At 35.9% G+C, this 25,559-nt stretch overlaps 1 protein-coding gene across 23 annotated transcripts in view; it reads right to left on the reverse strand.

The window, feature by feature from the left end:
* The window catches only part of Anks1b (ankyrin repeat and sterile alpha motif domain containing 1B), a 1,083,815-nt gene that overhangs the window by 636,663 nt on the left and 421,593 nt on the right, over nucleotides 1-25,559 (reverse strand). For all 23 annotated transcript variants that reach the window (XM_087192834.1, XM_087192832.1, XM_087192833.1 and 20 more), the window contains one exon: nucleotides 8,144-8,280. In XM_087192834.1, coding sequence (XP_087048960.1) covers nucleotides 8,144-8,280 — 137 coding nt within the window. The remainder of the gene's footprint in view (nucleotides 1-8,143; nucleotides 8,281-25,559) is intronic.

Genomic DNA, 25,559 nt, shown 5'->3' on the forward strand with positions numbered 1-25,559 from the left:
GTTTCTGGTTTTACCATATCTTTTCACGTAATTTTTGATGTGAGCCTCCAAATTATGCATAATCTTCCTTGCTTCTCTCCTTGAGGCTACAAACCTTGGCCATCTATGTTTTTGCTCTTCTTTCTTTTTCCAATCCATAATTTTTTTCTCAAATTTCATCCTTCTGATACATAAATACACAACCTTGATTGTTTTCTTCCTAAGGAGCTAATTACCATTAATTGAAAGACTGTTGAAGTTAGCAAATTAAAGTTCTTCCAGTACATGGCTGTGTCACACTGAGAAAATCATTCAACCTCTCTCAGTGATAGGCCCAATCAGTAAGTAAAGAAAAACAATACCTACCTCATAGCATTTCTATAAGAAATAAGTGGAACATATATTACATAATAGAAATAAATTGTTCAATACTCAATAATAAAAGTGTCTTTAAAAACTATCTCTGAAATTTTCTTTCTTATCTATTTTTGTTAGAATCCAACATAATATTTTATAATTTTTGAGCTATATGCCTCTGCTTTTTTACATACTCACTCTCATTTCTAATTTTAGAATTTAGCATATGTATTCTATAACCTCTCAGGGTCTACTAAAATGTTATTCTAGATTTGGCATGAATTTTAAATAATCCAAGTTCAAAGTTGTTTTTTTTTTGGTACCGGGGATCAAACTCAGGACCTTGGGCTTGTGAGACATGTGGTGGAGTTCAAATTTTTAATAGTAGCAGGGAAAGGATTTTTTTTAACTCACTTTATTGGTAGCCAATTAAGCACACACAAAATCCCACAGAATATCCAAAATATTTTATTCAGGCTGAATCAATAGCTAATACAAACAGAGTTCATCATTGGTGGGAGTTCAGGAGCAGCTCACCTTTCTTCAAATCATCTGTTGTTCAAGTCTTTCCTACCTCTATTATATCATTTCAAAATCCTAGCTGACCAATTCAAATTATGAGTCATCTTTGATGCTCTTAGAAATGACCCATGTATCCACCACTGTGATGGCTTGGATCTAAGTCTCCCCCTAAAGCCTCATGAGCTGCTGGGTGGGGCTTTTTGGAGGTGGCTGGACCTAGGTTGTGTGATACTGGGATTAGGGCTGTGTGGTGACTAAAGTGGGTTAGCATAGTTCTGGGTGTGGATAATGGAAGGCCCACCCTGGGTAAGAGTTGCACCAACCAATAGGCTTGTAGCCTGAATGGAATATAAAGGGACAGATAAGAAGGCAGGCTCACTGCTTGCTGCCTCCTGCCTATCCTGCCATGGACTGTTTCTGCTCTGCCATCCCCTTCTGCCATGCTGCCCTGCCTTGGAGCCAGCCCACTATGGACAGAAACCTCTACAAACTGTGAGCTACAAACTTTTCCCCCTTTAACTTGTGGGTGTCGAGTATTTTGTCCCAGCAATGAGAAAAGTAACCAAAACAACCACTAATGCTCTATCCAAAGTGTCTCTTGGGCTGTGGGGGTAGCTCAGGGGTAGAGCCCTGGCCCAGCATAGGTGAGGTCCTGGGTTCACTTCTCATCACTGAAGTGTTTCTTACATTAAGCACTACAATAAAAGTCTAAAACATCATAATCAAATGGTATGTAAAGTTAGATTCAAAATTTAAAAAGGTAATTGATTACATCATAGGAAACAAGAGGTGGAAAACCATATTATCACCAAGTAGATATTGAAAAAAAATTTTAAACATCGACATGTCTTTATGCCAACAACTCTCAGCAAACTAGAGATAGAAGGAATCAGGCAAAGAGTTAATAATATATTTTACAGTTAAGTTAAAATACTGAATACTTTCTCCCAAAGATAGGGATAAGACAAGGATGTTTGGTTTTACCACTTCAACATACCAGTTCCCTACAGTCACAGTAGTTAACAAAAAGAACCAAAAGGCATAAAGATTAGAAAAGAAAAGTAAAACTATTATTATGACTGGCCTGACATACGAACAAATTAGGCTAATTAGGTTAATGGAAGATTCATCTGCCTCTTTTTATCTATAGTGTGTACCCAGATAAACATCCAGATCTTAGCTATATCTGAGTTACAACCAGCCCTCCAGAAGCAATCAAGTTCATAAGTCCAGGGTCCACTGTATTCTCAGATGACTTGAGAAAATCCTAGGGAAATTAGTTTTTATAAAAGCAAAAGCTACTATATTTTTAAATAAAATGAAACAAGTAATATAACACTTAATAACATTTCTAAATAGCAACAACAAATAATTGGAAAGCAAAAATAAAAGATTATAAAATAGCTCAATGGTTTCACTGCCTGCTGTGCAAGCGCAACAACCCGAGTTCAATCCCCGGTACCAAAAAAAAAATATATATATATATATATATAAAACAATAGTTGAACTCAATCTTTTTTCCCATGTACCAAAAACCAAATCTTGACCTCTACCTCATACCTTACATAAAATAATGAGGTGGTTTATAAAACTAAATATTAAAACCAGACCAGAAAGTATCTAAAAAATAAGGGAGCATATATTTGCAACCAAAGTAAGACAGAAAGCATTAACTGGAAAGAGAAAATACGATAAATTGGATCTCATAAAAATTAAAATATTCTGCTCATCAAAAGACATATAAGAAACTATTTAGGCAAATCACCAACTGGGGAAAGTTATTTGAAGTATACATACCTGACAAATGATCCATATGCTTTATAAATATGAAAGAAGTTATAAATAACTACTATAAGTTAAAAATTAGAAAGTTGAACAGTCCCATTTTAAAAAGAAATTTAAAAACCTGGCCAGGGATTTAGCTCAGTGGTTTCACTGCCTGATGCACAAACGCAAGGACCTGAGTTCGATCCCCAGTACCAAAAAAAAAAAAAAAAGAAAGAAATCAAAAAACCCTTCCCATAAGAAGACACAAGAATGGGCAATAATCACAAGAAAAGTTGCTCAGTATACTTCATCACTAGAAACATACAAACTAAAACTATAATGAAAAAAGCATTTCATACTCATAGGAATGAATAAAATTTTAAACATTTAAAGATTCTCTCAAAGCAATGGAAGTTCTCATATATTTCTATTGGCAATTATAAAATGGAGTGGCTACCTTGGGGAAATTTTATATAATTTATCTACCCTATAACCCATCCATTCCATTCTTAGCCATCTGTATGAAAATATATCTATAATAAGATTCACATACATGCATTCATATATAATATTAAACAACAGGTTATAATTCAATCAATAGGAGAATGGATAAATTGTAGTATTTCGATGCAGTGGAATACACTCCATAGATACAGAAGTAATATGAATAGATTTCAAATATATCATGCTGAGGGAAAGAAACCATACACACACACACACACATCACTCACTGAAGGATTCCATTATGTAAAGTACAGGACAAGGCAACCCTAACCTATGCTGATAAAAATCAGAAAGTACTTGCCCTGAGGCAGAAATGAGGGCAATTCATTTGAAAGAGGCATGGTGAGACTCTTTGGGATGGTGGTAATATTCTATACCTTGTTTTGAGTGTTGTCACACCTACAGATACAAGTCTCAGAGTATCAAACTGTATATTTAAGATATGTGTTTATTATTCAATTGAAGGAAACTGTTTTACCAGGAAACAAAAAAAATTAAAAGCTGGTTTATTTTACTTAACCTAATAACCACCCGGTTCATCCATGTTTTCACAAATGATAAGATTTCCGTCTTATTTAAGAGAAACTATCATTCCATTCCGCATATACACCACATTTTCTTTTTCCATTCATCTACTGATGGACCCCTAGGTTGGTTTATATCTTGGCTATTGTGAATAGAGTTGCAAAGAACATGTAGTGCAGCTATCTCTTCAACATACTGATCTCCTTTCCTTTGGAGATATACCCGGAAGTGTGATTGCTGAATCATATGGTAGTTGTAATTTAATTTTTGAGGAACGTCCATGAATTTTTCATAATGGCTGTACTAATTTACATTCTTACTCACAGTGGGCAAGAGCTCACTTCTCTCATATCCTTGCCAGCTTTTCCATCATAGCCATTTTAAAACAATGAGATGATATCTCACTGTGACTTTGATATGCATTTCCCTGATGATTAGTGATGTGAAGTCAGGCACAGACAGATAAATATTGCATAGCTTCACTTATACCTAGGATCTAAAAAAGTTTATCTCATGGAAATAGAGAATGACAGGGTGGCTACTAGAGGCTGGGTGGATAGGAGGGAGAAGAGATTGAAAAGATACTGACCAAGGCATGTAAACGTATTGTACAGTTGAGTGACTGGGTTAATGACAATATACTGAATATTTGAAAAGTGCTAATACAAAAAGCCAGTACAGTGGCTGGGGATTTAGCTCAGCGGTTCTGCTGTCTGCTTTGCAAGTGCAAAGTTCCAAGTTCAATCCCCAGTACCAAAAAAAAAAAAAAAAGCCAGTATATGAAACACGTAATTGTTTAGTAGAAAGAAGCAAATTGGCATGTCAGTAGACCTAGCCAATATTTTTTCAAAGATAATTTTTTCAAGTCTTTTCAAGTATTTTTTTAAAAGAGTAGAAGTATGAGTAAATTAATCCAGCCTTGTGGATTCTTCTAAGTAGAGGAATTCAGCCTTGTGGGTTAATATACTTGAGAGAAACCAGCAGCATATAAATATTTCAATTCCTATTAATTAAAAATAGAATGTTTCACAATCTGGAGGATTTCAAGACATGAAAGAGCCCAATGAAACAAAGGTGAAAAGATCAAACACAGGCTACAGAACAGCTGTGACATAGTGAGTTAATAAATATATGGAATAAAAACAAACTCAACAAAGCACTGGAAAGTCTGCAGCATCCAAGTAATTAACACACTAATCAGAAACACTTGCAAATGTATAATCTAACTAGCCCCATCTGATAGTGAAAGCAAGGATTCCTTGTCTATGGTGGATACTTTCCATTTACAGGTACAGTTATCAGAAACTAAACTAAATGAAGGCATGCATGAAGCAGAGGGGAAGTAGCCCAACTTGCTCTACCTAAGCAGTATATATTTTCAGTGAATAAATAAGGTGAAAGTTCTTTCTTGAATATCGCTGTCCCCAGAGTAAAAACCTGAACACATCAGCTTATGCTCAATGAAGGAAATGTAAATGCATAAGGTCCACACTTATACTTTTATTTTTAAGTCTCATCACCAGTATTAAAAGTGAAATCATTTCCACCATGTTAATTTCTAATTAGTAAATGGGAAAAAAGTATTTGAACATCCACAAGTGGATCTAATTTCACATTTACACTCAGAAAACCAGAATAAATAGTTTAGAGGATTAAACCTGTGATCAAAATATAAGATCTTAAATAAGCTAACCAATAATTTTTTTTTTTTGAAATAGTAACTCTCAACAATTTTTGGCCTGTACACCTAAGACCTGTGAGACGCACTGGAGATTGTCTGTTCCATGCATCCACCCATTCTGGGCGAGCCCTTTCCTGAGACCATGTGTTCTACCCAACACCACCTCATAATTATGTCTATGGGAATTTTCTACTCCTGTCTCTCTGCAGTACATGAGGAACCGGGAGACCAGAAGTAATAAGGAGAAATGATTGATGCAGCAAAGTCTCTGGAGCAGAAGGAAGAGCAGACTGATTGATGCTATTTTCTTTCCCGATTAGATACAGTACAGATATATAATATATGGGCTATTATGTTCTATTATATATATGCTTATGCATGGCATGGGTTTTAGCTTAAAACCATCATCCCAAGTTACTGAACTCTCACATGTCTTTATTTTTTTGCTTTTCAATCATCATTATAACGTCCAAAAGAGAAAAGTAAAGCCAGTTATCTCCATAAACATTTAATAACAACAGAACTGAAGAATAGAATCAAGATGGTTTTAATTTCTGGAATTAATTTCTGGTTCTAATACTACTTCTAGTTTTCTTCAAGATTCATAAAAATAAAATTAGCTAGCCTGAACTAAAATAAAACAAAAAGTGGAGAGAAGGATTTATGAAATAATGTTTCTTAGGAATTGCTTTTCACTCATTAAATAATGAAATACCTTCATATTAGAGAATTTACACTGATATAAAAATAAATAAATATAGATAGATAGATAGATAGATAGATAGATAGATAGATAGATAGCCAACCTGGGCTACCTAGTAAATTCAAGCCCAGCCTGAACTACATAGTGAGACCCTGTCTCAAAAACCCAAAATAATAAATAGTGGTATGGCTTGTGTCTAGACATTCTGCCAAAGCCTCACATGGTCAGAAATGGAGCTTTTTCAGAGGCGGCTGGATCTAGTGTGTCATGCTGGGATAATTCATGGTGCAGTGCTAGGATCAAGGGCACTAGGATTAAGGGTGTGGATGCTACCTGCCCTAGGTAGCCTGGATAAGATACGAGGGATAAAAAGAGATGACCAAGTCCCTTGCTTGTTTCACTACCTTCTGCCTGCCATGAACTGTCTCTCCTTTGCAATGCCCCTCTGCCACACCACCCAGCCCTGGAGCCAGCTGATTACGGACTGAAGCCTCTATAAACTGTGAGCTACATAAACCTTTCCTCTTTAATTTTGGGTGCCAGGTATTTTGTCTCAGCAACAAGAAAAGTAACTAAGACAAATAGTCATGAATTTTATTAACGTAAGTAGGACAATGACTTACCCAGGTAGTTTCAAGATGCTGGGAATATGATAAATACACAACAATACCAGAAACACCTTCATATAATAAGAGAGCCAAAGATAACATGTGACATACAGCAACTCAATCCAAGTTTAGGGAGGTTTATGTATTTAATCAAATAGACTAAGGTAAAATTTCCCTGACAAAAGAAAGGCAGTTTTTGAACACATTTCTTCCTCCACATATGGGGCACTGTAAAACGTTATCTGTGTCTAAATAGCCCTGAACTTGTCAAGTAAGTGCTCAGAAAGCTGTGTCCAGTTGTCAGGAGGATTTTTTAAAAGCTCTGAACAGGACTGGAGGAAACAGATATTGTACCTAAGGAAAGTAAAGCAACTCCAAATAAGTTGGACAATTTACCCCTTTCAGAGCACCTGTGTCCTCATCTATACCTAGAATATAAATTCCTTTGGAATAAGTTAAATGAAATAATTTATATAAAAACATTCTATAAACTATAGATTATGTGAGGTTTAAATGCATTTTACCAACGAATATGATGATTGTAGCAAAAAAATCCAAAATAAGTTATATTAAAGTTAAGATATTAAACATATCATTGCTCATTTAGTCTTAAAAAGACACTTTTGCTCTTCAGATTGACTGAAGAGATTTACTCATATTATATATCTCAGTAGATGTTGACTGGTACTGATTGGATCCTATGTCCCCCTCTCTCGGAGTTTATAAGGCCCATTCAGAATGAGCCAGGTTGAGAACACCACCAATTCCCTGTTCTGGGTCCATCTGTTGGCAAAAATATAATGCAAACAGCTTTATAAGTACTATTTTCAATGAAATATCACAGAACAGCTTGTCCCAATGATATTTCTAAAGCTTGCCTGCAAACCGCCTACTGGGAAATCCAACTGAAAGAGAAGGGGGAAGAGAAAGAAACCCATATAGACAAGTGGCAGAAATGGGAAAGAGAACAAAGGATGACGAGAGACTAGTGAGGGATGTGAACACTGGAGAAAATAAGGAGCAATGAGAGCCGCCATGCCAAACATGGACAACAGTATCCAGAAACCATAAGGAACCGAGAACTTAGAAAATACATAAAAACTATTGGAGTTGGAGGACAGAGAAGCAAGCACAAAGAATGCAACATGTCCAGAGGAATGAAGAAAATCAGGAAACAACAGAACATAGTAATAGCTAAATAACTGGAGCATCATTACTAAAAGGTTGCAAGAGGAAAATGTGAAATAGCCATTTTTCTAAGCTTCGCTTATTTCTTCTTATAATATACAAGATTAATTTCTCTAAGAGCTAATGCAGATTCCAGTGTCTATTATCAATTTCAAAGGAAGCAAACATCCTTTACTGAATTCCTTTTTTCAATTTAAAAATCAATTACATATCACATAATAGCCCAGGCATTGTGAATAAGTGGTATCCATGCATTAATTGAAAAGTAGCACACATGGCATTGCAGATGGTGTCACTCTGGGCACTTACCTGGGGTCGAATAACTTTTACAATATTCTTTAGGGCAGTGTCAGGGGATGGAGGTGAGCAGTCAGGTGTTGGGCCTGTGGAGCTGTTTCTATGGTTACTAGTTCCTGGAGCCGTAGTTGCTACCTCAGAGGCATTATCTGTGAATAAAAATAGAACTGCCATGAACCTAATCACTCAGTTTACCTTTGAAGACTTGAAATTACTTTTGCGAACACGAATTGAGATTTCAGCTTAAACCTGCTATCAATTACCAGATCATAATAAGGAATATGCTCAGTGGTATAGTTTAAAGACATTGTTTATTAAATGTTTTGTTTCCTTTTAAAATGGTAAGTTATCACTCCCTGTAATATGTTCCAAGGAGAATAAAATTATTCAATTCATGACAGATCATCTAGCATAGCTCTGAAGACTAATACTGCTATATGAATGACTAAGACCTTACTTTAACTAAAAAGGAATATGATTTTACAATATGACCCAGCTGCAGCTTTTCCCATAGTCTTTCTAGTGCATAGTGATCTTTATTAAGTAGGTGCTTCATTTCTCCATGATTCATAAAAACCAAATTCAAGCCTCCTCAAATAACTTTTCCCAGAAATCCCTCAAATTGCAGATAAACATCTCAGTGAAAAACCTTGATGAAAAACTTATATTCATACAAAGTGATTTTATAGATAAACCAGATTATCACCCCAGATAAGCATATGTTGTATGATCAAAAATACAGTGAATGTTAAACTATTTTTTAACAAATCATTACACTAAAAGATATATTGCCATCAGCTCCCTCCAATTACTCCCCCCTGCTTTGAATAAATTGATCTCATTCTTGTCACTTTCTGCACCAGTTCTGGAAGTCCTCTTTTATGAGTGTCTATAGTTGCACTGTCATGGCTGCCTTGATGTCCTGCTTTAATTCAAATGTTTTCCTTTCATGGTCATTTTGACTTTGGGGAGGAGCCAGAAGTCGCACAGTGCCAGATCCAGTGAATAGATGGATGGGAACACACCATAATGTTTTCATGAGCCTGCCTTTCCATTGGGTGACACTTGATAGCAGCATTCACCATGTTTTTTATTACATTTCATAAAAATACTCATGAAAGAGGACTTCCAGGCTTGGCAAATAAAAGGCAACTTATTGAAGTGGCCACTTCAAAAAAGGAGCAAGAAGGATAAATGTTCAAAGTGAGGGGTAGTATTTTGAGGGAAATTAACAGCAATGTGTCTTTTAATATAATAATTTAAAATTTTAAACACCTACCATGTAATTGGATCACTTCTTGTATCAACCAGCATTAAATGAATAAAATTTCAAACTTTGAACTAATTTTCCCTTATGTTCAGAATTTGGTAGTGATGGCAGCAGTAAAAAAAAAAAAAAGATGACTAGAAAATCAACATCATGTAAATTTTCGTCTTAAATTCATAATAAAACAAAATAATATCAGAAATATAGTTGTAGAAAGTTAAATACTTGGCAAAGGATGGAAAATGTTCTGTAACTTTTAGCCCATAAAAAAGCTATATTTATAGATAACTTGGAATCCTATATAGCTTTTATGAAAAATGTTGCAAACTCAAATCTGAAAATGTTTACTTTTTTACGTTTTTAATTGGTTCCCAATAGTTTTTTGTCCTAGACAGATGAATTTATACAAAAGAGGCTGAGACTATGAATTTTTTTAATAAACCACCAGGTTTCTCTGTTCCATGACCTCCCTACAATCTCAAGTAAAAACCAGTAATTTATGAAAGCACCTCTTGCTCATAAAAAGTAAGGTGATGATTTCCTGTAAAACTCGACCCACAACATAAAAGTACAACTCAGTTTCAATGAGGAATTCAGACATAGCCTTTAAAACAAAAAATTACATGCATTAATTAAATGGATTATTCAAAAAATAAATCTTAGAAGTGTCCAGAGCACACTTTTGTCTACAGTCTAATGGATAACATAGGAATTGAATTGGTATCTCAGAATAGGTGGTGTAGACTTCTTTTCCTATCCTTCTAGGATAGGAAAGTACAGATAAATATTAAAATGGACCAAAATCATCATTTAGGAAGACAGTAACAATGACAAGATGCTCTAGTTATCTCTGGTATCTCCTCTCCTTGTTTTATTCACTCAACCACACATCTAAAAGCATTTATTTTGGGGTAACTATGTGTTAGGAATTATGTTATATTATAAAGATAAGTGTACAAAAAGCTCTTCCCAAGGACTAGAGAGAGAGGAATGAATAAACAGTGTATTTTTAGGGTAGTGAAACTCTTATGTATGATACGATAAGGATGGCTTACCTGTCCACCCCATAGAGTGTATAACACCAAGAGTGAATGCTAGCATAACTCATAACAAGGTGTCAAGCCAAGGGTCATAGCTTGTAGCAAATGCACCACTCTAGAGAGGGTTGTTGACAGTGGACTGGGATGTGAGGGCTATATGGGGCCTCTATACATCCGCTCAATTTTCCTGTGAACTTAAAAATGATCTAAAATAGTTTATTTTAAAAAATAAAAGGGAATTTCCATCCTTGAGAAATATAATTAGGTATCGTATCAGACATATCAATAAATTACAATACAATATAAGGATAACTGGTAACAGATAAATGACATGATGAAAAAACAGAGTGACTGCAGCTGGGGGTAAGACGGTTGTGCAAGCCTTCAGTTTTCATGGGAGAAATCTAGGCCAAAATGTAGGACATAAGGGCATGAAGGTGGGAAGAACATAAGGGTATTAGGAAGAACCTGGAGATAAATTTGGATTAGTAAAAAGAAATTTTATTTGAATACAAGTTTACAGTTAATTCTCTAGGCAATGAAAACTATCAAAGACTGTTTAACCAAGGAGTTGCACATTTATTATGTCCAGACAGCATGTTGAATTATTTTGGTTACTCAATCTTATTTGATCCTCAAAGCATTCTATAAGACAGGTTCTATGAATATCATCCTCATTTCACAGAGACTCTACTTCCAGTAACTGGCAGAAGGGGATTCAGTTCAGACTGATCCCACATTACCCTTCTTCTGGGTAACATGCCATAGATAAGCAAACGTGATTAGCAGTAAGGAGCATAGCCTGGAGACTATTACCACTGTCAAGGTAGAAGCAGTCTCTACTTCTAAATAAAGTCTAATAAAAAAGAAATTATAAAAACTGAAAATATCAACCATAACATCTTGAAAGTATGCTTATGTGTACTATATTGAATAATGTTTGGAAACAGCAAAACAAGTTAAGACTAATGATGCAGAGTAGAAGTCAGAGTGTTAAAATTTGAGTTGATAATAACTGCTTGGATTTTGGACATGTGACATAACACACTAGCTGACCTCAAATGGCATCCAAAACTACAGCAATTAAAACAGTATGGTTTCACCATAAAAAGAGACACACAGATAAATGTAATAAAATAGAGATCCAAGAAAAACAACCCAAACATTTTATGGTCAATTAATTGTTGGCAAAGGTACCAAGAACACATAATGGGTAAATGACAACCTCCAATCAATGATGATAGGATAACTAGATCTCCACATGCAGAAGAATGAAATTAGACTCACATATCACAGCATACATGGAAATAAACTCACAAGGTAAAACAAAAATATAGAATATGTAATGGTAAAACTGCTAGAAATCACATAGGGAAAAAGTTCCATGAAATTGGTCTGGCAAAGATTTTTTTTATATGAATCAGAAACATAGGCAACAAATGTAGAAATAGATACATGGAATTATGTCAAACTTAAAGCTTGTGTATGACCGAGCAGACAGCCAACAGAGCAAAGATATAACCTCCAGAATGGGAGAAAATATCTGTTAACTATTCTTGTGATAAATGTTACTGTCCAAAATATATAAAGAATGCAAAAAATAAAGAGTAAGAAAACAAAATCAGACACACAAGCTTAAATATTGCATGGTTTAAGTTACACGAGAAACCCAAAATATGAATAAATGACAAAATAAAAGACAGATAATAGGAGATAGGGAGATAGATCTTTTGCAAAAGGGAAAAGGACCAAGAGGTAGAAGGAGAGGGGAGAGAGGGCAGGGGAAAGATTTGAAAAAATAATTAAGATGTGTTATGTACATATGTACCAACTCCCCACAAGGAATGTAATCATTAAGTACTTCAAAAATGTACCAAAAAAGTAAAAAATTTAAAATAAATTTTTAAATGGGTGGAGGATCTAAAGCATTTCTCAAAAGAAAACATACAAATGTCTAGTAGGTGTATGAAAAAAATGCTCAACATCACTAATCAGAAGAGAAATGCAAATTAAAACCACAAAGAAGTATTACCTTCTACCTGATAGAATGGCTATTATCAAAAAGATGAAAATGTTGGTGGAGATGTGGGATAAAAGGAACACTTAGACACTGTAGGTGGGAATGTAAATTGGTATAGCCATTATGGAAAACAGTATGGATGATCTTCAAAAATTTATAAATAGGACTTCCATATGATCTAGCAATCTTCCCACTGGGTATATTCCCAAAAGATAAAAAATTAGCATGTTGAAGAGATAGCTGACTCCAAATTCATCACAGCTTTATTCATAATTGTCAAGATATGGAATCAACCCATGTCCATCAATGGATGAATGAATGACTAAAAAGAAAATGTATATATATAGGAATGCTATGTAGCTTTCAAAAATAGGAAATCCTATCATTTCAAAAGCATGAATGGACCTAGAAGACATTATTTTAGGTGAACAAGCCAATCCCACAAAGACAAATACTGCATGCTCTGACACACACACATATATATAAAATGTCACCAAAGTTTAACTCATAAAAGCAGAGAATAGAATAGTAGTTGTCAGAGGCTGAGGACTTATTAGTCCGTGGACTCAAAATCTCACTTACATAGGAAGAATAAGTTTAAGAAATCAATTATACAACATGGTAACTACAGTTAATAACTATCCATTATATTCTTTAAAAATGCTAAAGGAGTAGATGTTTACCACAAAAATAAGTATATGAAGTAATACATACGTTAAATAGCTGTATTACATAATATATTCATATTTTAAATATCATGTATATATATAATCTATTGATTAGAAACAATTGCATTTTTTACAAAAATACATTCTTGGCCTGTTGGATTTAAGGAAAATAAAGCATGACTGAGGATTTGGCCTGAGGAGCTGAAAGGATTCAATTTCCACCAGTAGAAACCTGAAAGATCATAGAAGGAATGAACATTCTCTATCTTTCTGCCTCCTATGTTGCCTCTATTCTATTTTCTATGAAATACTATTATCATTTGGAGAAACAATGTTATGAAATAATAAAATAATTTTAGAAACAACTTATTAATTCAATTCCCATTGTACTGTTGTGCTGATTGAAAATAGTTTCTTTTACTCATTTTCCAGTTTATTTGTTCTTTCTTTAGCTGTGTTTGAAGAACACTGAAGGATTTGCTGTCAAACGCCTTACTTAACTTCAATTATACTCCTTCAGTTCTAAAATTACTTTTTGGTTCTCAAAAAAATATACAATATCACTAGTTGGGATTTTTTTTCAGTTCCTAACAACATTTTGAAACCAGACTTTGTAAGTTCGAAAATGTCAAGCACAGTTGTTTTCAGTGTGTGTGTTTAAAGGAAATATTTAAAATATTTTAAAAGTTTCTAAAATGACATATAAGAATTATACACGTTCGGGCGAGGGATTTAGCTCAGGGGTTTCGCCACCTGCCTCGCAAGCTCAAGGTCCCGAGTTTGATCCCCAGTACCAAAAAAAAGAAAGAAAAAATTATACACATTCATCGGTCATCTAATTTTGCACATATCCCTGATAGGATTGGGGTAGTTAGTATATGAATTGTCTCAAACATTTATCATTTCTCTGTGTTGGGGTCTGCTGGAAAGGGGACAGAAGGGGAAGATGAAGAGAGGAAGGTCAACAGACACAGGAGTGTAGCTGGAGAGGAGGAACAATCTCTAATTTTTTATCTGACTCTGATAATTCCAGTATTTGACACCTCCATAGGGCTTTTCTGTGGTATGGACTCTCACTCATTTTATCCTATTCTGTTGGTTTTACATCAATTTTGTGTTGCCTACTACTCAACTTATTAGAACAAAATATAAGTGAAATATAACTAATTCTTTCTCTTTACCATATGTTAACTCAAAAAACATCAAAATTTATATTTGAATGCCTGAGTTTTAGACTATGAAAGTTTTGCCTGTGTGAGATTAGCCAATTTATTTAACCTTTCTGGATTTCAGCATTCTTAACTATAAAAATGATAATGATTAATAACCATCTTCTATGGTTTATGTATGTAGATAAAATGAGAGATGAATATAAATAATTAGTGTGTGATATGGAACATAGTATTTTTCTTTTCTGCTATCAACCCTAATACATTGGAACTAAAACAAATTGTGGAAGATGAAAGAAATCCCAGAGAGAAAGCACATAGAAAACAAAATACAAAGTAATGCTTTGTAGATAACATACCTACAGAAATGAACACTCAGTATTTGGGTGAGCCTGGAGACCCCAATCTTTTAGCTACTAACACAAGTTGGTAGGGATAGATTTAATTCCAGAAATAGTAAATGATCCTTTGTTGAACTGTTTAATCAGGGTTCTCTAGGAAAAAAAGAACTAACAGGATATATCTATATATGAAGAAAAAGAGACTTACTATAAGGAGTTGGCTCATGTAATCACGGAGGCGGAGAAGTACCAAGATCTGCAGTTGGCAAGCTGGAGACCCAGGAGAGCCAACATGTAGATCTAGATTGAGTCCAAAGGAGAGCTGACAGCATAAGGCCTAGTCCAAAAATGATCATGCTCAAACCCCAAGAGTCAAGATTTTCAGTCCAATTCTGAAGGCCAGGAAAAAAACAATGTTCTAGCTTAAGCATTCAGGTGGTAGATGCCCCTTACTCTGCCTGTTTGCTCTATTCAAGACTTTAGCTGATTGGGTAAGACCCAAAACATCAGGGTGAACAATTTGGTTTCTCAGTCTACCATCCAAATGTTAATCTCAACCAGAAACAACCTCGCAGAAATACCCAAATGGGTGGTCGTCCTGTAGGCCAGTTAAGCTGCATTTAAAACTTAACTATCACAGATTGACTCACTGCAAGAGCTTGCTCTATTAGTACTTTTCCATTAAAATCAGAAAAAAAAAACTGCTGAAAACTCCATGTGGACTGTAAACTGAAAGATTCTTCAATGTTTCTTAAAGTAATGTAATCCACAGGACAAGATAGTGAGCAATCAAGTAATAAATCATTCTGAAAAAACTATAAATATCTCCACCTTCTGAATCTATCACATATACTATTATACTGATACTTTGATTTTATGCTACCTTGCTTCATTCGTTATCTGTTCCAGACTAGGTTACATTCTTTTTTTTTTTTTTTTTTTTTTTTTGCAAAGACTCATACATCCCTAATCCTTTCCATAACTCAGCTAAATGCAATATTTAAAAATACTAAATAAAAGGAAATGGATAAAGCAAAACCTGCATCAATGGCAACCATTACAAATATCCTTGATAATATAGAGAAAGATGATCTAGATTTTATAGTTTCATGGTCTTTTCTTTTGGGAAAAAAAATCCAAATAAGAGGAATATTCTAGAAGACAGATAAGAGTCTTAGGAAACTCATTTATTCTTAAAATAGCTTTTTAAAATTTTTTAATTTAATTTTAATGACAAATTATTATCCCAGCAAAGATTTAAACATTAGAGATCCAACCTGCCGCGATCCCGGTGTGTCCCTAGGAGTACACAGTTTTATGTGGAGCATTCCCAAACTTTTCCTGTGGGCATACAAATACTTGTTCATGTAAATACGCATTCTAACAATGGAGATTTTTCTTGGATGCCTTCCATACAGTATATACCAACTGATCTTTTCTTCTAACACTGAACTCCCCCATCAACAACTGAAAGTCTAAGATCTCCTCTTTGGGAGCAGGGACAGACTTCGGATGTGGTCCACCTACTTAACCGCCCAACTCCCGCACTCCCCACTGGACTCAAACCACTCTTAACATAGCTTTTATTATATTAACTCACCAATTATCCAATGGACTTTGCAAATTGGCAGCCTATGTCCAAGATCTTTTTAGGTGTTCAACCTGCAGTTACCAAACATTGGTGATGGAATGGAAATTACATGCCTAGAATCTGCTTGAAGAAAATTATTAAATACACTTGCAATTTCAGATTTAAATAAAGTATTTATCTTCTAGCCAGACTTCTTTACTACACATTAGATTAAGTAGTATGACTGTCAGTTTCCTGTATAATCACAAACAGGAAAAAGAATTCCTTGTAGTTTATTTGAGCTTTTAGAAGACAAATATTCCATTCATGGAAAACAATTCATGTGCAATTTTATAGTCCAGCATTTTTAGCATAATTCCCTAACATGTATCAAATAATTAAAGTGTATCAAGGATCATGCCAGCGGCTAGGTACCTGATGAATAAGACTGAGATTACTTCTGGATGGGGATTTGGGAAAGGTAATATGGAAAAAGTGGTACTTAAGAAGATGAAAGACAAACACTGCATATTCCCTCTTATACATGGGAGATATAAAAGGTCATACAATAAAAGCCATCTATGAAAAACCAACAGCCAATATCATACTAAATGGTCAAAAACTGAAATCCTTCTCACTAAAATCAGGAACAAGACAAGGATGTCCACTATCACCACTCCTGTTCAATATAGTTTTAGAAACATTAGCCACAGCAATTACATGAGAGAAAGAAATAAAAGGAATAAAGATAGGAAATGAAGAAGTCAAATTGTCATTATTTGCAGATGACATGATACTCTACACAGAAGAGCCCAAGAACTCCACCAAAAGTCTTCTAGACTTAATAACCAAATTCAGTAAACTAGCTGGATACAAGATCAACACACAAAAATCAACAGCTTTCCTCTACATGAATGACAGACTCACTGAGAGAGAAATAAGGCAAACAATTCCTTTCATATTAGCATCCAAAAAACTGAAATAACTAGGAATCAACCTAACAAAAGAAATCAAAGACCTCTTCTCTGAAAACTATAGCACTTTGAAAAAAGATATTGAAGGGGATATCAGAAAATGGAAAGACATTCCTTGCTCCTGGGTAGGAAGGATCAACATAGTGAAAATGGCTATATAGATTCCAAACTTGCTATATAGATTCAGTGTAATCCCAATTGAAATCCCAGCAGCATACTTCATAGACCTTGAGAAAACAATCCAAAAATTCATTTGGAACAAGAAGAGACCCAGAATAGCAAAAGCAATTCTAGGTAACAGAGACATGGCAAGGGGTATTACAACCACAATTTGAAACTATACTACAAAGCTATTGTGATAAAAAAGCATGGTACTGGCAAAGAAACAGACCTGAGGACCAGTGGAACAGATTAGAAGATGCAGAAACAACTCCAGACTCACTCAGCCACCTCATCTTTGACAAAGGAGCCAAACACTCTCGCTGGAGGAAAGATAGTCTCTTTAATAAATGGTGCTGGAAAAACTGGGTTTCAGCTTGCCAAAGATTAAAACTAGACCTATATCTCTCACCATGCACTAATCCAAAATCGTAATGGATTAAAAATCTAAATATAAAAACAGAAATGCTGAACTGGCTGGAACAGAGGTTAGGCAGAACTCTTGAAGAGATTGGTATAGGAAAAGACTTTATGAACAAAACCTCAGTTGCCCATGAACTAGCACAAACAATCAACAAGTGGGATCTCTTTTTACTAAAAAGCTTCTGTACAGCAAGAGAAACCATCAACAGTGTGAAGAGACAACTCACAATGTGGGGAAAAATTTTCACCAGCAGTCCCTCACACAAAGGTCTACTATTTCAAATCTATAAAGAACTTTAAAAGATCAGACCTCCCAAATTTAAAGACCCAATCTGAAAATGGGCATCTGAAATGAACAGACATTTCTCACATAAAGAAGTAGACATGGCAAATAAACATATGATAAAATGTTCAACATCACTGGTCATTTGAGAGATGCAAATGAAAACAATGCTGAGATTCCACCTCACTCCAGAAAGAATGGCTGCTATCATGAAATCAACCAATAACAAATGCTGGCAGGGCTGTGGGGAAAGGGGAACCCTGCTCCAATGCTGGTAGGAGTGTAGACTGGTGCAACCACTGTGGAAATCAGTGTGGAGATACCTCAAAGGATTAGGACTGGAAGTCCCATTTGACCCCGCTATTCCCCTGCTGGGGATCTTCCCCAAAGAATTAAAAGAATCATACCACAGTGATATATGTGCACCCATGTTCATAGCAGCACAGTTTGCAATAGCTAAAACTTGGAAACAGCCCAAATGCCCATCAACTGGAGACTGGATAAAGAAAATGCGGGGTTTTTTTTATAAAATGGAGTACTACTCAGCCATCAAAAACAAGAAATTAGAGACATTTATTGCTAAATGGATGCACACTGAGGTGATACTCTTAAGTGAAATAAACAGGACATGTGTAAATACCAAATAGTTTCTCTAGTGTGAGAAACTGAAAGAGTAAATAAGGACTAAAAGGTATAATAGATAACGTGAAATAGGAAGAAAAGGGTCAAAGGGGAGGATGAAGTGGGAAGTGTAGGGGAAAGGACAGAAGGGAATGGAATTAATATGAGAAAATGAAAACATGGAAACAAAGTCTTTGTAAATAGGGAGGGATGGAGGGATTGAAGGGAGGGCAGGGGAAGGGGGAAAAAATAAGAACCAAGAGCATATGTAAAGGTGCATATCTCCAATGATGAGTGTCATTATATTGTACACCTAAAATGAACCAATAAAAGGATATCCAAAAACAAGTCATATAGAAATAGAGAGCAGAATATTAGTTAGTAGAGGCTGAGATGGGGGGGGGAGAGAAGATAGTTAATGAGTATAGGGGTGCAGGTGCACAGAAAGAATAACATAATGTTCTTTAGCACAGCAGGGTAATGATAGTTGACAACAATTAATTGCATATTTCAAAAAAAGCCAGTAGAGAGAAATTTGGATGTTTCCAACATAAAGAAATCATAAATGTTTAAAGAGATGGATATGGTAACAAACCTGATTTAGTCATTATACATTATATATACAGTGAAATAGTACACTGTACTATATAAATAGGTACAATTATTGTGTTGATTAGACAGGAAGAAACAGCCTGGAAGGATATTCTAAATGTTAGAAGTAGGATGAACAAAAGTAGGAGAGAGATGGGAAAGAGGCACATTTTTGAAATAAGGATGAGTTCAATATGAATAGAATGAAATATTAAAAGAGGAAATAGAGACTAAAAAATGGAGGGACTTTATGCAAAAAATTAGGGCTTTGCCAATAGACAAACCTGAGCTGAAATCCTGGTGTATTTAGCCTCAATTGTCTCATCTGTGAAATGGAGCTTTTCTCATCGTGCGGTAAGGATAAATGAGGGGTAAATTGTTTAATACATTGCCTGGCACATAGTAACCACTCATTAAAAGTAGCTGTTGCTACCTCTGTATTATCATATATGTATATGTAATAATAAGTATAACTAGGTATTTGGACAGAAGCCTTACTATGGAAATTTTTATATGAATTAATGACTAATCATCAAGTGTAAGGACTTCACAATTGTTACTCTATCAATTCATTAAGCACAGTTTCTATTGATCTTAAATTGGGGTCAGGGACAGACAGGAAATATTTTAAATTGCAAGATACATGACCTTTGTTATAACTACTCAACTCTCCTGTGGTAGAACAAGTCAGTCACAAACAATAAGTAAGCAAATGGGTGTGGCAGTAGTTCAAGAAAACTTTATTATGAGAACACTCAGTTGACCAGGTTTAGTTTGTAGGACATGGAGTGTGGACCCTGGTCTTCAGTACTTTGCATGGAAATGTTTTCCTTCTTATAAAGAAACCTAGAAGAATACTATATTACAATTCCATTTCCATATTCATATTATATATGAATATTCTCACCATGTCATTAAAAGCTAAAGTCAAACTGCTTCAAGCAAAAAAAGACAGAGGTGATGAGATGTCCTTTCCAGGAATAGGTTATGAAAAGACTGTGGCTTTTGAAAAGTCTCATGTCCTCCCTCTTCCAGATCCCTTGCTCTGAAGGATGCCAGTAGCCACACTGTGAGCAGCCTTATGGAAATGGCCATGTGGTATGGCAAAGAACTGAGGTCCTGAGATCAACAGCCCACCAGCATCTGAAACATGTCAGCCACAACATGAGTCAGTTCATACATGGGTTTTTCAGCCCCAGCCAAGACTTGAAATGTCTGCAGTTCTGTCCAAAAACTTGCCTGCACCCTCATGAGAAATCTGAAGCCACAGCCATCCAGCTGAATTCCTCCTAGATTCCTGATCCAGAAAGATAATAGATGTTTGTTGTTTCCAGCCAGTTTTGGAGTAATTTGCTATGCAACAAAAGATAACTAATATGTTTGATGTTGGGGTAACACTTATAACATAACCAGCATGTTAGATATTTGGACTCCAACAATGAATAGGTTTTCAACCTTGTTTTGAAAGAGCTGCTTATGTAATAGAAAATACAAAGGAGTAAATATAGTGTTACAAAATTGTGTTGCTGCTGCTACATATTAGGCTCTATGGTAGCGCAGAAGAGTGAGCCTCTACCTGGACAGGGACCAGAGTAGAGTTAGGCTGTGGGTAAGAAGAGGAAGTAAGGAAGAAAAGTGTAATCATAGCCTTGAAGAATGAGGGCCAGTAGGCACTCAAGGAGGGAGAAGAATTCCAAGCATGAAAATAGAATATACAGTGGAGCAAAAGCATAAAAGTGCTCTATGTCTTTGGGAAACTATATAAAGCTCAGCCTCAATGCTGCACAGGATATGTATGGAAAAGTGAATGGAGATGATGTTAGCAAAGTAAAGTACTGCTATGGTTTATATGTAAAATGACATCAAAGCCTCATGCGCTCATAAGTGGGGCTTTAGAGGTGACTGGATTATGGGTGTGTGACACTCATCACTAGTTTAGTCCACTGATGGGTTCATATCTGGGTGTGATGTTGGGAGGTAAACCCTGGTGGGAAGAGGTGGGTCACTGGGGGCCTGGCCCAGAAGTGTATCCCTCCTATTCCCTGCAGCCCACCTGCCATGCCATAAGCTCTTTCTCCTCTGCCATGCTGTCCCACCTTGAAGCCACCTGACTATGGACCTTTATAAACTGTGAGCCAAATAAACCTTTCTTCCTTTAAACTGTGTTTCATCAATGAGAAAGTAACTAAGACAACTAGTATGATGAAAAATAGAAAGGTGTATAAAAAAAGAGAAAACAAAGTTGGCTTTGTTAAAAGACTGATTTATTTCATTTAAGAAAATGAAGCTCAGCCACACTGCATGCTTTCCCTGAGACTATGATCAAATGCTACTTTCATGCATACAAGGAATAGCCTACAAGACTAGAATGACTTTAAAATTGTCCACATGGAATAAGGCACATCTGTGTGCTAATGGGTGAAATAACTGACCAGCAACCTCAAGCTGATATTCAGTGTTTGATCAACTCCATTCTATGAAGATCTGTGGTCTTACCTACACCAGAGAAGTTCTTCTAATAAACCAACAACCCTAGAGCTGAGAGGACATCAAAAACCCAAGATCTCAATTCAACCATGAAAAGTAACCCAATGAGCAGTATACTCTCTCTCCACATCCATTTTCTCTTGTTTCTTTCCATTCCCCAACTCATGGTGGGGAAAAGTCCATTTAGCATAATAATTTGTCAGAATTAGGTTATCACTGGCAAGCAACATTAGTAGGAGAAAGGTTTGCGTGTCTTAGCAATTTCTTACTCAGAAGAATCTCAAGTGTTTTAGGATGAATTTAGGGAATCACTGATAGTTGAATTTTACCATCTTCCTTGGCCTTGACAGCAAGAATGAACTAGAATACAGTGATGGCAAACCTTTTAGAGCTTCCAATGATAACAGACAGCTGGCTGAGGCACACATTGCCATAGGTTCACCACCATTGCATCTTGTGGGGAATTCATGGATTCTCTTGTTTGCTTGTGCGTTTGTGCTTCAGTGTGTACCCATTCTTTTGATACCCAAGTTTTATCAGTTTTGAGTCCTGTCTGGGGTCCCATGCTTTCCCTTTGATCACCCTGAGGAATTCTTTTCTCTCATTTTATTCTTAATAGCCCCCTTGTATTCAACTTCTGTACTATTCTGTTCCTTGAAAGATGGTGTAAACATCCAACCTAACTAAGTCACACCCCAGCCCTAGCCTTCCAAGCCAGAATCCCTACTACATAAGCACTAAGTTCCATTTAGGGAAATAAGAAAATGAACTTAATAAAACCCTAGTCAACAGCATCATAGAAGGTGGAGACAGAACGCTCATTCTTTCATATCACATAAGTAGATTCCAGTATCTATCCGCACTTATGTAAAAATGAATTTAACATCATATTTATAGTGTATACTGACTCATATATCATTTAGTGACTCTTGTCTACTTGCTGATACTCATCAAAGCAATAGAATGTGTCTTAGTTTGGATTTCCAACCCAAACCTGTCATCATCTAGGATCAGTCTCCTAGGCCCAAGAGTGTTTTGGTCTGTACTCATGTGATCTTTGCCTTAACTCCATGCAGCTTCCTATGTTGAGGGATAACCCATGTCCTTCACTATAAACAGAAATTACTTCATATGCATGTCTAATTTCTAAGAACCTCTACTAGAAATAAAATACCCAATCATTTCCACTCTCACTTCCCTCACTCACACTATTCCTATTGTTCAGTTCCACTGAGTCATCTAATCCTTTTAGTCATCTAATTTCATCCTATCAATCCCTTTCTATCTTTGTTATTTATTGAGTTTAGATACAGTGGTCCATCATTTAATAACTCTCTTGCCAAACATTCACTTGTGTTATTTTACCATATATCCTGAGCGAAAATACCATTCCTACGTGCAGTTGACACTCTGCATTTCTACCCAGATTCAATTTCAGATCTGAAAGATTTATCACCCTCACAGCTTGAAGTGTTCCTGGCAGACAGTCTTCAGCTGTCAGATTTCTTTAGGAATTGTCTTAGCTGAAGAGAACTGACTGCCCTGAGGTCATGCCCATTCCAGGAGCAGCTTGCGTTCAACGTCTGGTCAACACGGGAGTATAAAGATCCCGTCCTAGCACCAATTTGGAGTGACCGTGAAGGGTCATCTCTGTTACAGAGATCCCTGGGGAGTCTTTGGATGAGTATACTGTGACTGCATCACAGCCTAATTTCTTCTGCCTTTTCCTGCTTCCTTTCAACGAGTACTGCCTTGGAGTCACTCTTTAAAAGATCTCCTATATTCTAATCTCCAACTCAAAGTCAGTTTCCTAGGGAATCTATTCTGGATTGGACCGTATCCAATTGCTCTCAGTACTCCCTCTTGAAATTTTTTCCTTTTTTGGTACTGGGGATCGAACTCGGGACCTTGCGCTTGTGAGGCAGGCGCCAGAACCACTGAGCTAAATCCCCAGCCCCTCTCTTGAAATTTTTTTAACAACTAAGTAGTAATTACTGAGAGGGGGAAAAAATCCAGTTTCTACAAATTATGTTAACAATTTCATATGCTTTCAAAAATTATACATGCAGTGAAAAAAATATTTCAATAGGAAATGGAACCAAAAACATTCTAACAGAAAATGAAACTAAAAACTACCAACAAAACAAAAGTACAAATAAATGCATATCCCTTGGCTCAACGTTTTTTCAAGTCTTTGTAATGGAGTATATGCATGACATACAATCTTCTACTTTTACATTATTTTAATTAATGTGAAAATAAAACATCACAGGGTTAAATATTTAAACAGCTTAACATAATACAAAATGATACGTAAGCTGCCTGCTTCCTACCCAAGATTCCAGATTCTACTCCCATTTTATTATGGGTTCTTGTAGAAATTCACATGGAAAGATAGGAAAATAATATGCATTTCTCTGTGTGCTGTGTGTATCATAATTTTCTAACATAAATGGAAGCATACTTACCTATATGAGTTTGCATTACTCTTATCCAAGTTTCATTTTATGTCTCCATTTCCATCTTATTTCTATCTTGCCTTTAATTTTTGTTAAAAAGCTGAATTTTATGTTTCTTCATTAATTGACTGGGGAATTGAGCTGCAGGTAACATAAAACTCCCCTTTCACTAGCTTAAGTAATGAAGACAATGACTATTCCATATAGCATCCCTGCTATATAGAATCAGAATGGCCCCAGGTGCTACATGGTAGGGCTATGGCTACTTTTCCATGTGCGTTTTTAATTTCTGCCCTCCTCTGATTGATGCCTCATTACCAGGCTGGTCAAAGAAGGCTGTAGCAGTCCTTGCATCATATCAGACATGCTAAAATCAAGATGATGTAGAGGCCAGCTCTTCCTCGGGAATTTTTAAGTCTTATTAGTCAAATTTCTATCAAATACCAATGTCTACCCCAATTGTAATCAAGAGTTGGCTTAGACCAATTAGCACCTACACCTCAGGAGGTGAAATGCTATTCTCAGAACGTTTCTTTTCCCCTCGAATCTGTATGTCAGAACCCTAACCCTTAAGGTAGTGGTATCATGTGGTGGGGCCTTTGGAGCTCACTCCTATGAATTGCATTAGTCCTTTCATAAAAAGAAAACCCAGGGAGATCCCTAGCCCCTTCTGATAAGTGAAGTTACAATATGACAATGGCCAGCTATGAGAAAGCAGGTCCTCACCAGACACCAAATGTGTCAGCCCTTGAAGTTTCCAAGCTTCTAGAACAGTAAGAAAAAATTTCTGTTTGTAAGGAACTGTATTTATGGTATTTTGTTATAGCAGTCTGAACAGACTACAACATGGAGATAGAGACAAAAATCTCTTGAACTACATGGCCACACAGAACACAATTTCCATTTGACAAGACTAAGATTCTGCCAAATAGGAAGGGGGTAGAGATCTGGATGAAGTCAAGGAATAAATGTTGGGCAGGCAATCACTTCTACAATAAGGCAAGAACATGCACACACAATCACATTTATTCTTGACTATCTTCCTTCTTTGAGCCCCTCTTCCCTTTTTCTTTTTCATTTTTATAAGGCCCTTCATATCCCTTCCTTACCTCTCTACCCTCCCTAACTTTTCCAGATACTATTTTTGAATATACATGTTACCTTGGTTTACAAACTCAATTCTTTCCACGATTCTGGGTCAAAATCCTACTGGACAAGAACCGAATCCAATTTCACCATAAGGTCAGCACTGAACCTGACCACTGAATTTGATTTGGTTCTTGCTCACTCGGTTTGTGACCAGAATCGAGGAAGAATCAAATTCGTGAACCAAGGTACCATTTACATAGATGGCCT

This window comes from Heterocephalus glaber, unplaced genomic scaffold (assembly GCF_053883595.1).
Source record: "Heterocephalus glaber isolate CG9 unplaced genomic scaffold, H.glaber_assembly_v1.0 deba00001572, whole genome shotgun sequence".
Taxonomy (NCBI): domain Eukaryota; kingdom Metazoa; phylum Chordata; class Mammalia; order Rodentia; family Bathyergidae; genus Heterocephalus; species Heterocephalus glaber.